The following is a 13,844-nucleotide window of genomic DNA, read 5'->3' as shown; positions in this document are numbered from 1 at the left end:
TTTACCACCAACAATAAGCACTTACTTTCTCTACTAGCAAACCTGTGGCTAACTTTCTACACAAAGAATACTGTAAGGCTGTAGAACAGAGGTGTCTAAATACAGAAGCTCACAAGATATACACCAGCTAGGAAGTAATGGGTAACAGCAAAATACGTGCCAAAACACTTTTACACACTGTAAGTACTCAAACTTTAGTTACCTGTCCAAAAATCCATCCTACCTTAGCTTTTAACCAACACAGTGAGCATTTATTAGCACTAAGAAGGCACCTCAGAGCATGTGAGTTTTTATTTTGCTTATATGCAAGCTTAAACTCTGCTAAAGACTGTATGTGTCATACAACGAGTTGAAAGAAAAACAGGACAGAAGCTTGAGAAGTCAATTTTCAGGCTTCTGAATGTATTAGACCCCCAATATCAGCAGGCAATTGGAATAAGCATTAAGCATCCAAAAATCAGAGAATAAACTCACTTGGCCTAGGATCTCAATGCAGGACGTGAAGAACTGCCTTGTGGGAGGATTGCGTTGAGTTTCATCGCACACATATTCCACTAATGTAAAAAACAAACTAATTCCAACTTCCTTAATTGCAGGCATAGGCTGCACCTTGTAGATATTTATTAAGGCACTGGGAAAAAAAAGTTAAAATTTACATATGGAAAATAATCTGTGTCAATAAAGAAAGGTTTCTTGACAATATATTGCCTTGAGATGGGTATTTCTGGTTTACAAGATAATCAAGCATGGGTTCACAGAATCACAGCACGGTTGAGGCTGGTAGGGACCTCTGGAGGACATGTGGGCTAACTCCCTTGGCTCAAGCGGGGCCACCTACAGATAGTTCCCGGGAGTATGTCCAGATGGCTTTTGAGCATCTCGGAGGATGGAAACTCTACAACCTCTCTGGGCAGCCTCTCTCACCCCTCACAGTGAAAAAGTGTTTCCTGATGTTTAGAGGGAACCTCCTGTGCCTCAGTTTGTGCCAAAAGAGCCTGGCTCCATCTTCTTCACACCCTCACACCTTCACACCCTATTTCTATACATTGGTGAGAACGCCCTGAGCCTTCTCATATCCAGGCTGAACTGTTCCAGGTTTACCTCAAGGAACTTTGCTGCCTGAAATGGGTACCTCCAAACCTTAGAAAGTCTCCATAACCAGAGTCAGAAAGTGATCATCAGAAGATTTTTCACAGCATAGTTCCAACAGATTATTTCTCCCTCAAATCACGTGTTCATCATGTTCTTAAGCTATCTCAACTACATTTGTACTGCAAGAAAGTTTACCTCATTTTACTTAACAGGCTCAGCAGTAAAAGAATTGAAACAGAATCAATCTTTTCTTGTGTTTTGCCAAATAAATGTTTGATTGAGCTCAAAACCCCATCTCCACTGAGTCTGAATTAAAACATTCGAAGAACACGCAGTTCCACAGATTAAGCTCAAGAACTAGCTCATCCACAGAATTTTTCAGATTAACAATCAAGAGAGAACATGTAGCAATAGTAACCAAACATTTTTACTTGTACAGTGAGTACACTCTGTAGGAAACCAACTACACTAGAAGAATCCCAGCAGAAATGTAGGAAATTGAGAAGAATGGATCTCTGGGATGAAGTCTAGAAAGCCTTCAAGAGGAAGGCAGCCTCAGACTAATGCATTTATTCACCCCAGTAAAAGAACTGCTATTATATAGTCCTCATCCACTGCACAATTTTTTTTCATATATTGAAAAGCTACTTCAAATCATAACTCTCTATTAAAGAACTATGCCCTGCACTATAACAGGGAAAAACCTAGAGAGAGAGCTATTAGAAACATACATTTTAGCCTATGGCCGGGACAGCTGTGGTACGAGTTTGCCATCTCCTGAAGTTTAACTTACTACCCCGTCATCACTCAATGTGCTTTTGCAGGGTTAGAAGGGCTATTCTAATTCAGAATACAATAAATCAAAAGAGAAAACAATACTGTGTGCCCTCTTGAGGATGAATGACGAGCAGTTAGCTCTTCTGATAATACAGGGTTGTTCTTTAGAGGTCTGTGTCACAAACAAACAGGTGTCAGGATTCCAGCTCTGTTGATGACCCAAGCTGACAAGCATTAGGAAAACCCCACAAACAGTTTCCACATTTTAACTCTAACACACAGAAAAAGAAATATAAAACATCACTACCTAAAACAGCGTCTGAACAACCTACGTTATAAAATTTTCCACATGTACTGCTGCTTCCACAACACCCAGAGAAGGTGGCTTCGTAGCTTCTGCCTGCAGTTGTCTCACTTCTTTACACAAAGCATGAAGCTGCTGGCTCACTGCTTCATTTTTATGTTTCCCTTCAAACTAAATGACAAAAAGACACATTCATTTCAGAATAATATCTTTTGCTAAAATTCTTCGATGTTGCACCTGTTTGTAAAAATGAAGCAAAGCCCAGTAAGAGAACTCTGAATATAGATGGTTTTACCCTGAGAGTTTTGATCAGATTTAGTACATCATGCCCAAGCACACATCCTTGGTCACGCTCCTATTTAATTATCACACACTAACATAATTCATGTCTTTTATATAAGACTTTTAATCCACAGGGACTGAAACTTAGAGGGGATAAGGGAATCCATGTAGCAAGCAACATGGGAACATTTCTACAAACATTATCATGCTTCTATTCCTATCAGTGAGCATATTCCTATGTTCATACATTGGGAAGCAGTTTAGATTGGACACGATGAGCGAAACAAATTTTACGCAACAATTTATTCTTCAGCTTTTGATCTGCATCTCCTTTTGAGCATTACGTATTAGGTATTTCAGGTAACTATTACGTGTGTATGGATTTAGTTGGTCAATTGCTACTACCATTCTTGTAACCATTCAGTCATTTCACTTTCATTATCCATGCCCAACAGCCCCAAAACAGAAGTGACGCCCTGTCTCTAACCTGGATTGTTAGTCGAGCTGCTCCCTGGCAGCTTTTATTTGACGTTCCCCGGCACTCCACATGGAGGGTGATCTGCTCTTCCCGATTGACATACAGCTTAGGTACTGTGTCCAGGATTTCACTATTGAGAGCAACGTGCTGACATTCCCAGAGATCTGCAGTTCTGAAAAGCATTTAGTAATAAAGTTACAAAAATCTTTACTGAAAACAGTAATACTAAGAATTTATAAGCAAGAGATGAGACTTCAATTTAAGGCGCTGCATGAAGACTTGTGACACTTTCTTAGAAAACATAAAAGGTTATTAAATGGAGTTAAAACTTCAAAGTAATAGCACTTCAAAGTAATAAAGAAATAGGTTCACAAGAACAAAACTACTCAAGTCCGCATGAGTTCTTTTGAATTATTCTATATGACAACACGGAAGGAAATTAAATAGATCACCCTCTGTAGGGAACGTAATTTTCCACCAGACCAAAAAAAAAAAAAAAAGCTGAACTGTGGGATGATTCAGTCAACCACCTAAAACTGCTGCTGGAATTGTTTAGACACATCCTCTCTTGGGCTTAGCAAGTTTTGTTTTGTTCTATAATATTGTTATTAAATGACTACACAGGGCAAGAACAGCTATAGATTCATCAGCTGTGTTTGAAAATAATTCAGATGGATTCTCTTAGCAGGAATATTAAAAACAGAAATTCTCTTTCACTCACACAGCTAATACTCCCAGCAATCACATTTCTCTCTTGGAGTGCTTCATATTTCAGCTACTAAATTAGTGCAAGGGGGTTAACTAACTCACTGTCAACAAATAGAGGCTAAAGAGAGGCTTTATTTTAAGAAGTATGCCAAATGAGAAAAGAAGCAACAGAAGTTAGATATCACCTGATGTAATCTCAGTTATTAGATAAAGACAATTAGTCTTATCTTAAAGGAGTGGAATAGTAACATGATAGCTGAGGAAAAAAAAAAAACTGGGACAAGAAGCAGAAGTTGAGTACTGACAGTCTTGTGCCAACACCACAAATGAGGCTGCTGTAAAGGGCACCCAAAGACTAGGCACGCCAGTGAGGCAGAGGAAAACAGCTATGTCTTACTTGGCATGCCGCTGCAAGATGTTAAGGTCCATACGCATGAGCTGAATTGCTTCCTTCTGACTTACTAGACTGGCAGAGGAAATAACTGGCACAGGAGCTTTCATTGTCTGGAGCGGAAGAAGGGGCTTGGGAGTATCAAACTTCTTCAAATTATTCATTATCCTCTCTTTGGCTAGGAAAGAAAGCAGAAGCAAGTTTTGTCAACAACAAGTTGAGGGGAGACTGAACAAAACCACTTTTTTTTGCATGAAACATTTTTTACCACCAGGCAAACATTTCTCAGGATCTCAGGATTCCTCTCTTTTATAAAAATAATAATAGAAAAAAAAAATCACTTCACTAATGTTCCTATTTTTGTTGACAAAGTTTATTTCCGACAGCTAATCTTCATGACCAGCTGCACCACACAACATTAAGATCCAAGGTCACATTGCTTTCCTTGTTTCCCCCAGCCACTTCTACCTTCTACTCTTCCAGTTTTCCTCTTATCACCCCATTTATTCCCCTCATCTGACAGAGGCTCCCAGACCCAGGCTAAGCTAAATTCATCTTTGTCTCTAGTCTTGTCAGCTCCAATTCCTCCCCAAAGTACAACTTCTCTCCAGGTCAGCTCTATCCTCCTGCTGATTCCTGCTCAGTTTCTTTGCCCGAACAATGCCAATTCGCCTATGAAACCATTTCAATTTCCTTCTATTGCCTCCCTCCCCTTTTTCAATCAGCCTCCAAAAAAAGCCAATCTCACCACATCCTTAAAATACCCACCATGACTATTCTCCCCTCCTGTGCTAGAACAACCCTTTCACCATGCCAGAATTCCAGGGAAAGGCACTGGGAGGAGACAACCTTTGTGTTTCCAGTTAGAGCGGTTTTTGCCTTTGCTTGCAGCTCTCTATCTACACTTCAGGAAGACTCAGCCTGTCTGGAGCATGCTCTGTGCAGAGGAATCTTTGGGGAGCTCACCCATGAAGCTCTAGGCACAACATCACCTGCTAGTCTGTGATGTGGCAAACTAAACCAAAAACATTGATGTTAGCCTCTCACACGGGCATCGTAGTGAGTACACCATGAAAACTTCAAACAAAATACTATACCCATAGAAAACAAACTGCATTAACATCTTTATTCACAGACTTCATTATGTTCCTAAAGAAACCAAGGCTTCAACATGCTCACAATTCTTTCTGATCTAGTTTTATTAACAAATATTCTTATCTCCTACCTGATAGAGGGCTGGTGAAATCCGTTTGCCCTGTGGAAACACAGGTTGTATGTGATTCAAGCTGAACCTGCAGCCAAAGGTTTAGAGCTTCCTGAAACTCATGGTGTATGAGCTCAGCATTGACGTACTCCATCCACAAATCCTAAAGCACAAAAAATTAAATTATCATTCCCATTTTGGTCAGTACCATATACCATGCACCTATCCTAGCAGCTGGGGGAACCAAAATAAGGTAAAAAAACCTAGACTCTGCAGTTTAAGTTGTAGGAAAATATTACTAGGAAAGAACATCTAAACTGAAGAAAAAAAGCTGCAGAATTTTTATCACATAAACAGATAAGCCACCGAAAACCACTGATGACATTTACAGAAGAAATCTGACATGAACACAGTACAATTTCTAACAAATTAGAGATAAAGGGTACAGATTATTAAAACTCAATTCCTAAAAAAGGAACACAGAGGAAACCGTGATATCCAAAACATGCCATGATTAGCTGCAATCAGGATAAGGCAAGCTGCATTTCCAGTAGTCACATGCACTGGAGGAATAAAAATAAAGCAGGCACAAGGAAATGCCCTTCCAAAAATCTCCCTCTTGCAGATGTTTTAACTGTAATAACTCCTTAGGCTTACTGGACAGAATAATATACATCTCCCACTCACTAACTTCTATTTGAATCCGACATACTACAGACTACTAACATGAGCAGATTTTGGCTTCCAGTTTTTTGTCATTTAAAGTTCCAACTTCAATAATTCTCTAAAATTACCCTAGAACACAAAAATAATTATTGAACAGTACAGAATTAAGGACTGTGTTCTCATTAAGATATGCAAGAAATCTACTCACAAGTCCTTGTTAAATAAAGGAAGGCAGTTTGGGATAGCACAGGATTTCTAGGAAAAAAGTGAGAGCTGTGAAGGTATCATATGTGCTGTAGACATATTAAAGACCAGCGACACAACATCTCTCACTACTTTAGAGGACTCATTTTAACAAGTGAAGTGAATTTTGGATCCCAGATTACCAGTGTCATTAGCACTTCACCTGTTGATTCTGCATGACTTTAGCAAGTCTATGTGCATCATATTGCTTCGGTAGAGAAGGAATGTATGTGTTTCCTTTATGGAAACTCTCTTCTTCCAACCACAAAATAAAAACATTACAAAGCCTGAGGAGAAAAAGGAAAAAAGCAAATCAACGTGAATTGTATGCATAGCACGTACTACACAGCAGTCTCTTTCTGGGGTTTAGAGTTAAGGCAACAAATTATGCCTCAAGGTGACACAACTCAAAACGTAGATGTTTCAGATGATTTGTGACTAGCGTACTAAGTGTCAGTTCCAAGATCAGTAGTGGAAAGAAGCTATTTAGAAAAATATGAAGGGCAATAACCAAGAGTAACAGCACAAATTTTGAAAAGGAAAACATTTATGCAAATAAGCAAACATGACCCAAGACTGGAAGTGTCTCTTATGTCAGGGAATCATATTGACAAATTCAAAAAGACCAATGAAGAAGAAAAGAGTATGCCTGAGCAAGTTTGGCTTCTCACTCCATGAATTCTCTAGAATGCCTGCTCTAAAAGCTTGCACCCAAGTTACATTTTTTAATTTCTTGTCAGACTCAAATCTATGGCTAGTTTATTCCCATTTCTTTCTCCGCTAACACTGTACTTTAACATAAGCATACTTCATTCTTCAACCAACATCGCTCTACTGAGGGGTACCTTTTTTATAATCGCATCATCCAACCTTTCCTGAGGCAGAACTAGAATATCATTAAATCTTTGCACTGTGGCATTAAACACCACTAGCAAACTCCTGTTTTCTGTATCAGTGTCATTGGTGAAAAAATTAAAGCAGTCTAGTTCTAAGAGTGAGCCCTTATGAACTGTACCAGCATTTTCCCTCCTGCCTAGGTGGTCATTAAACTTCCTGAGCATAAGATCTACTTGGCTGTAGAGCAGTCCGGTTTTGTGTTGGAGTGGGGAACTCCTTTGAAATGAAAGGCTGACAAGATATTAATCAAGTTCCACCCAGTGAGCAACCTCTGGATTGGTTTTCATATATGACCAAGGAGGATTTATGAGCTCCCCTGTTTGTTTGTACAATGTCTATTGATTGATGGGGGGGAAGCACTTAAAAGAAGCTCAGATCCTGTATGCTGAAACCCCCTGAACAAGGAGCTCTCTCCTCAAATAATGCTTCAAACTATAGTTTCTAGGAAAAACCAAGATACTGCAATACTGCAAATATTTCTTAAGGTAGACCTCTCAAACCAAAAATCTCTATATCAGAGAACCACGGATTTCTTAATGGTGTATTACATCAGTTCCAGTGTGCGTGAGATATGTGGCTCTTAGACGTTACCACCTCTTCCAAAAATGAGCATTCATCAGCTGAGTTGCAGCAACTGATCATGCACATCTCCTCACCCTACTCCAACACAAGGAAACGGTCTTGTGCTGACATTTTTCTAAAGACACATCGAACTTTGCAGCTGGCACAGCACACACTTGTCACAGCTCAACTTTAGCAGGACAACTGGGTAAACTGCACTAATTAAATCATGTGCTGAAATATGCAGTAAATTCCCTGAAGATGTAATCTTATTCAGACTTAAGTTTGGGCCCTAGTCTGTGACAAACAGATGCGTATACACACAAAATAGCACTTTACATGTATAGCTGGTAATGTACATAGCAGTAGCAGGTATATCTAAACAACAAATATTTTACCAGTATGGGGATGTAATTAATTAAAAGCAAAGTTGTCCCCTAAGCACAATTCTATCAACAACGTTTTATTTTTAGTAGCAAAATCAGCATGCCCTCAAACAAAACAAGTTGTATCAACAGAGGAACGGATTTCGCCACCACATCCACCAAGCGCCTGTGGTACATTTACGTCAGCCAAGGGTCGCATCCCTTCATGTCTCCCACAGCTAAGGCTGTGCTCTAGTAGCTGCTCAGGTGGTTGCACTGAGTAAGATTGAACGGGGCAGGTTTTTTTTTTTTTACCTGACAAGTTCCTTATGCAGTTCTGGTGAAGTCAGGTAACCTGACGAGCAGCTCGCCTTCTCTGGTGATCTCTCGCTGCCCTCTGCGGGAGTCTCCACTCTCAGTGCTTTACTGGCAGCATGGTGGAAGTCCGCTACCTCTATTAAGCGCTGCTTCATTTCATTCAGTAAGCTAGTATGAGCTGCACTTTGGAAAAAACGTCTTCCAATACAGCCATCTACAGGTAATCTAAAAATGAACAAAAAAGCACAATAAAGTCTTGTTGCAAGTATCAAATCAGCATCTCTGCAAACAAATTGACTCTTGAGAGAAGTTGCTAGTACTCACTGCTTTTGGATACAGTCTTAGTGTGAGCCACTTACTAATCCAATCTCGCTTGTGGTGCAGACTTCTTCGTGCTTGCTATTCTGCTAGAACTCTTATGATCAGACTCACCCATATTGCGGTCCTGGTCGGTGAAGGTAAAGGAGGAAGAATTTCTGCCAGATTAGTGGCATGAGAGGGTGATCAGCAGGAGTAGCAAGGGCCTGGTGAGCCCAGCGATAAATCATGAGCCTCTGAAGGGAAGGTACGATGGGCAGCTTCAGCTGTGTTTGTGCTTTCTGTAAAAAGAGCATTTTCAGACAAGTGTTCCACTGCAGCTCCCTGTAACAGGCTGTCACAGCTTAACCCAACAGATTAGCACAGTGTGAAAATTCAGCAATTACAGAGAAGAAAACTTCAGAAACATTCACACATGTGTTACAGGTCTTGGTGGAAGAGCCACCCAGCTCACAGTTGTGCTGGGCAGCTGTTAAAGAGCAGTGCTACACCTCTGATGCTTAAAAAAAAAAAAAAATAAATAGCATGAACAGACAGGCTAGCACGATGCAAGGCCAACACGTGGGCCACTGATGTTAATTACACTTAATTACTGATCTTCCTCACAGAGGCAGGTGTTCCTGTTTTAGGCATCCATAAGACTGGTGGTGTTGCAGAACAAAGCAGTGGCAGTGAAGCACACAAGCAAGTTCCAACCAGCAAAAACAACAGTCTTAAGCCACGTGAGGACACACAATCCTACACCCTGCAACCACTTTTCACTTTTTCCAGACTATGCAGCACTATTGAAAATCTACAGTCTAAAGTAAAACCAACATGATGAAAGAATAGAGAAGGAAAAAATAAATTATTTCTCTTTTTGCAAAAGCAGAACACAGGCAACGCAACATACAAGCAGCAGCACTCTGTATTAGCAACACAGACCGCTGCTCCATGGACCCACTAAATCATTACAGTCACACACCAAGCTCACACGGACTCCGAAGCAGGGGAACGGGAGGCTTTTCTGAGTTCCCACATCTCAGCGCAGACCCTGGCACCACCTCATTCCCCACACTGGACCTTAGGAACCCTCAGCGCCCATTTCCACACACTCTCCACGTGCTATCTCAGTGTTTTCCACGTAAATCAAGACATGCAAGCCAAGGCAAAAAATGTTCTCTAGACTAGCCTCCAAGGATGCAAGACACATACCAGTCTGCACACAGCCAAAGCAAGCCTATTTTCATAAAGCTTCTAGACTACCTTCTTCATTAAAACACACTGAAACAGCTGAGATGAAGGAGAGGCCAAAAGTTACACTTCGAGACTGGACTGCTTTGGTTTCCACTTGCTTCATTCCAGAATTTCTAAATGAATTTGGGCAAAGAACCTGGAAAATGCTGCAACATGGCTTAAAGCACACCTAGCTAAGTGTCCTGTTCAGGGGAAGACCTAAACTGCTCTGAAAGTCTTGGAAAACAATTCAGCAAATACAGAGAAATGTAAAGCCCAAACTTCTGCAAAATTCAGGTCATCTGAGAAATGCTCTTTGAAATATAGACATATTTTCCACCTGTAAAATAAAGATTATCTGCACTCCCCATCTCAGTGGTATAGAATAAATCCACTGAAGATCATGAGGCATTGGGACAATCCAGACAACCATGAAGAGCACTAATTAGTGACTGAAGTTTTCTGTAAATAGTGGTATATTAAAACACAGACATTTGCATGGTAGTTTTTAAACATTCAACTCAAAATGTAAAGGAAAATTTCCTTGTGGTGCATTCTCTCCTGGAAAGCCAATCATATAAAGCATTAGTTATGCTTTTGTCTTGGTAAGAAAAAGTACATGAGAGAAAAACTAAACGACACTAGAGAACACTTTTCTCCAGTAGTCCTCTCTAATAAAAGCAGATGAACAGTTCTCTTACCTTCAAAGCTTGATCAGGAGTTAAAGCATTAATAACCAACTCCCTCTCCACAATTCTGCGAAGCTGTGAATCTTCTTCAAATATTGACTCCATATTTAACACCACCCATGAAAACCAGACCTGCACAACACAGTAATAACAGAAACATTGATAACAACATGGCAGGGGTAGAATCAGGAAACTTTCGGTTTTCTTAAGAGGAATGCGTCTTTTCCAGATTCTCATAACAAAGTTGCAAAAGTAGTATCATATCTCAATAAGATATGAAAACCAGTTTCATCCTTATCAACCTCCAAAATTCCCCTTTGTATTTTGTACAATCATGGGAACGAAGGGGGAAACCAAGGACAAGCGACAGATTTATCCACAGAGGAGGAAACAACCTACTCAAAACCAGTAAAATAAGATCTCCCCTCTGCCACCTGCACATATCTCCAGTTGGGGCACTGCAGGTTTTTTGTTTGGGTTTTTTGGGGTTTTTTTTGTTGTTTTTTTTTTCTTTTTGCTTGAATGAGGAACTTGTTTAAGCAGAGAGAAAGCAACTAGTATTCAAAATATTTATCTGATAAAGATTGATCTGACAGAAAAGTCAGGTTTTACGTATTTTCTCTCATGAAATATATCTAGAACAATTGAAGATTAAAATAAATCTTAACTAATGAATCCTATTATATAAATTCTTGAACACAGATCAGACAAGCTCTCTCTGTGCAAAATGTCCACGTTCCTTTTAGTGTAATAAACCCACAGCGTTTTCTTAAACTGAATTAGGATTTGATCACAAGAAGACTCACAAACACTGGGACAGAAAGAAAATCGGAACAAGAGAAAATCTGCAAAGAACTGCGAAAGCAGGAAGAAAAACAAACCTAGGCACCTGTATATTGCTTATCCCAGGGTTGTTCCCCCAACACCATCATACCACTTACCTGAGAGGAACTGGCATTGCCCTCAACAAAGGAGGGTGTCACGTTGCCTGCCACAATCCAGCTGACAAGAGAAGACAGCAGACCTTTGTCACAATGATAGCCCAAAGCATTCTGCAAGGAAACACAAAACATTTGGGGTTTGTTTTGTAAGCAGTGTAACAGATGATTTGCAAGCTACAGGTATGTCGCTCCACCTTCATCCAGGTTCCTTTCTGCCTCGTGTTGCTACTTCCCAACCTTAGCTCAGCCAGGCACCACTGCAATGTCTGCTTGTACTTTACTTCTTTTTCAGTGAAAAGATTCTGTTATTGTGACAGTGTCTGTTTTTTCAGGAGAGGAAACTCTATTTTTGTTCTAAACACATTACCGAACATTTGAAATGCAAAGACTAAAATACTACGGTAGAACTCACACGAATGAAACGTGTTTCAAATAGGTTTTAATTATTATTTTTATCCTTAAAATATCAGACATTTCATTAATCTGCTCAGAAACAAATCAGATAACCCCATTACCACTCATGATCATGACCATTCTTGTTTCATTTCGGGAAGACATATTCACATTAAAATTAGAATGAGCAACACGTGAACTGACCATTTACTCAACAGCCACACCATTATACCACACCCATTTACCTTGTGTTGCTGGTAAAGCACCTTTTGTACACAGTCTTCTTGACTGTACTGAAAAGCAGCTCTACATAAGTCGTCCAGCAAGAAGAGCGTTGCCCGGTCCCTATGCCACAGCTGCTGGCTGGTGAGGACCTGAACCCAGAACTCCAGTACTGCAGCCGGCCCCACTCCATTCGGCTGGTCACTCAGAAAAACGTGGGTCTGACAAATTAAAGGGTAAAATTATTCAAGAGATTGCCGCTTCAATTAAAGCTTAAGAATTAACTGAAGAACTGTTTAATTTGCGTAAGACTGTGGGCCTATCCTTAAAATAAATAATTTACAATGATGCTCTCTGTGGCTATGTAAAAACAGCTTTGTCACCTCCAACCTCCAAAGGAGATTCTGCCACCTGGAAAATGGAGCATCTTGCGCAATCGGCAAAAACAAGACACAAAAGCCGTTAAGTTGGACCCCTGTGGCCTGCAGGCATAAACAGCACCTATTTCTGAAGCACAGCCTGCTGTTCCTGCAGAAGGACTTCCCAGAGTAGGTATGCTTCCTTTTAGTCCTTATCTCCCTCTCTAGTCTTAGTAAGCCTTGGTTCCTGACCTCTCTGCACTTGGAAAAAATACTAGTTTCCTAACACAGGAACATTTTTTCACAGCATAGCCATAAATCAATGGTCAAAAGCAAAGCTTTCAAACATTAGTGTATCTGCTGCATTCCTCAACTAACACAAGCAAGAAAGAAGTGCTGTGTATCCTATTTCCTTTTTAGGCAGAGTTTTGACCTGGTATTAAAAAAAAAAAAAAATCCATTTTCCAAGAAGTCTGGAAGGCACATATTGTTATGTCCAGTGTCACATGCATTGCCAGCTTCAGGAAAATTTAAGCAGAAACATTTCAGGAAACCAAACCCAATGATTTGTTGGGTTTGCTTGACGCAGGGTACTCTGTGGCTGCAGAACTGCCAGACTGAGTATCCTGTCTAACCTTAAGGGCTAAACTCAGTCAAAAAAGTCTACTTGTTTTTAAAAAGCTTCCCTCCCGTTTTTTTTTTTTTAAATAATCTTCTTACCTGTATCATACTACTGAGCAGCTTAACATTTTCTCCATAGCTCACCCCTGTTAAATGCTGTGTTACTTTATGGGTAACCTGCTGGGTCATGCCTTGAGGGACTCCACTATCCAGATGAAGGAACAGCTGGATGTAAGATAAAAACCTAGGGATGTTAACAAATTAAATTAATTGTAAAGTTTCTTGTACAGTGTAATATACAGAAAACCTGCTTCTAGACAATTTAAAGTCAGCTCAACAGCACCGGCTGACACTTAAATACGAGGCTTTTCAGTCACAACCATGGTGCAGATCTAGTTGCACCACACTAACTGTATGATAGGTACAGCATGAGCAATTCACAGCAGACTAATTCCAAGTGGCCCATCAGGACTGAATACAGGTCTTGATCCACATCAGCCCCCAAATCTAGTCCAGGAATTGTTTGGGAGACTGCCAGGTGGTCCGAGCCAGAAGCACCCCAGGGACCACATACTAATTTACCAGGACAGACACAGAGGTCCAGCACTTGAGTACACTCCCAGCTGCTCAACTTCCCAGTAAGAACACAGCTAAATAGTACTGCCTGCTTGTCTTTCTCGCTCATCTAAACACAACAGCTACTTGTCCATAGCGCTGTCTGAAGACCACTTCTGTGGCACAGCAGCAGCATCAGTGACGACCGTACACGTGAGGTCAGCAGGAGACACCTCTACAACTTC

General features: G+C 40.4%; 1 protein-coding gene across 3 annotated transcripts in view; it reads right to left on the bottom strand.

Moving 5' to 3' along the window:
• EPG5 (ectopic P-granules 5 autophagy tethering factor) overlaps positions 1 to 13,844 on the bottom strand; it is a 58,345-nt gene that overhangs the window by 20,321 nt on the left and 24,180 nt on the right. For all 3 annotated transcript variants that reach the window (XR_012584914.1, XM_074569986.1, XM_074569987.1), the window contains exons 18-29: positions 13,144 to 13,288; positions 12,088 to 12,285; positions 11,450 to 11,560; positions 10,521 to 10,640; positions 8,719 to 8,885; positions 8,284 to 8,511; positions 6,309 to 6,432; positions 5,258 to 5,399; positions 4,039 to 4,210; positions 2,943 to 3,105; positions 2,202 to 2,344; positions 475 to 631 (exon numbers count right to left, since the gene is read on the bottom strand). Coding sequence is in view for 2 of the 3 variants with exons in the window: in XM_074569986.1 (XP_074426087.1) it covers positions 475 to 631; positions 2,202 to 2,344; positions 2,943 to 3,105; positions 4,039 to 4,210; positions 5,258 to 5,399; positions 6,309 to 6,432; positions 8,284 to 8,511; positions 8,719 to 8,885; positions 10,521 to 10,640; positions 11,450 to 11,560; positions 12,088 to 12,285; positions 13,144 to 13,288 (1,870 nt within the window). In the remaining variant the exon portion in view is untranslated. The remainder of the gene's footprint in view (positions 1 to 474; positions 632 to 2,201; positions 2,345 to 2,942; positions 3,106 to 4,038; positions 4,211 to 5,257; positions 5,400 to 6,308; positions 6,433 to 8,283; positions 8,512 to 8,718; positions 8,886 to 10,520; positions 10,641 to 11,449; positions 11,561 to 12,087; positions 12,286 to 13,143; positions 13,289 to 13,844) is intronic.

Source organism: Larus michahellis, chromosome Z (genome assembly GCF_964199755.1).
Source record: "Larus michahellis chromosome Z, bLarMic1.1, whole genome shotgun sequence".
Taxonomy (NCBI): domain Eukaryota; kingdom Metazoa; phylum Chordata; class Aves; order Charadriiformes; family Laridae; genus Larus; species Larus michahellis.
This window is presented reverse-complemented; position numbering and strand designations above follow the sequence as displayed.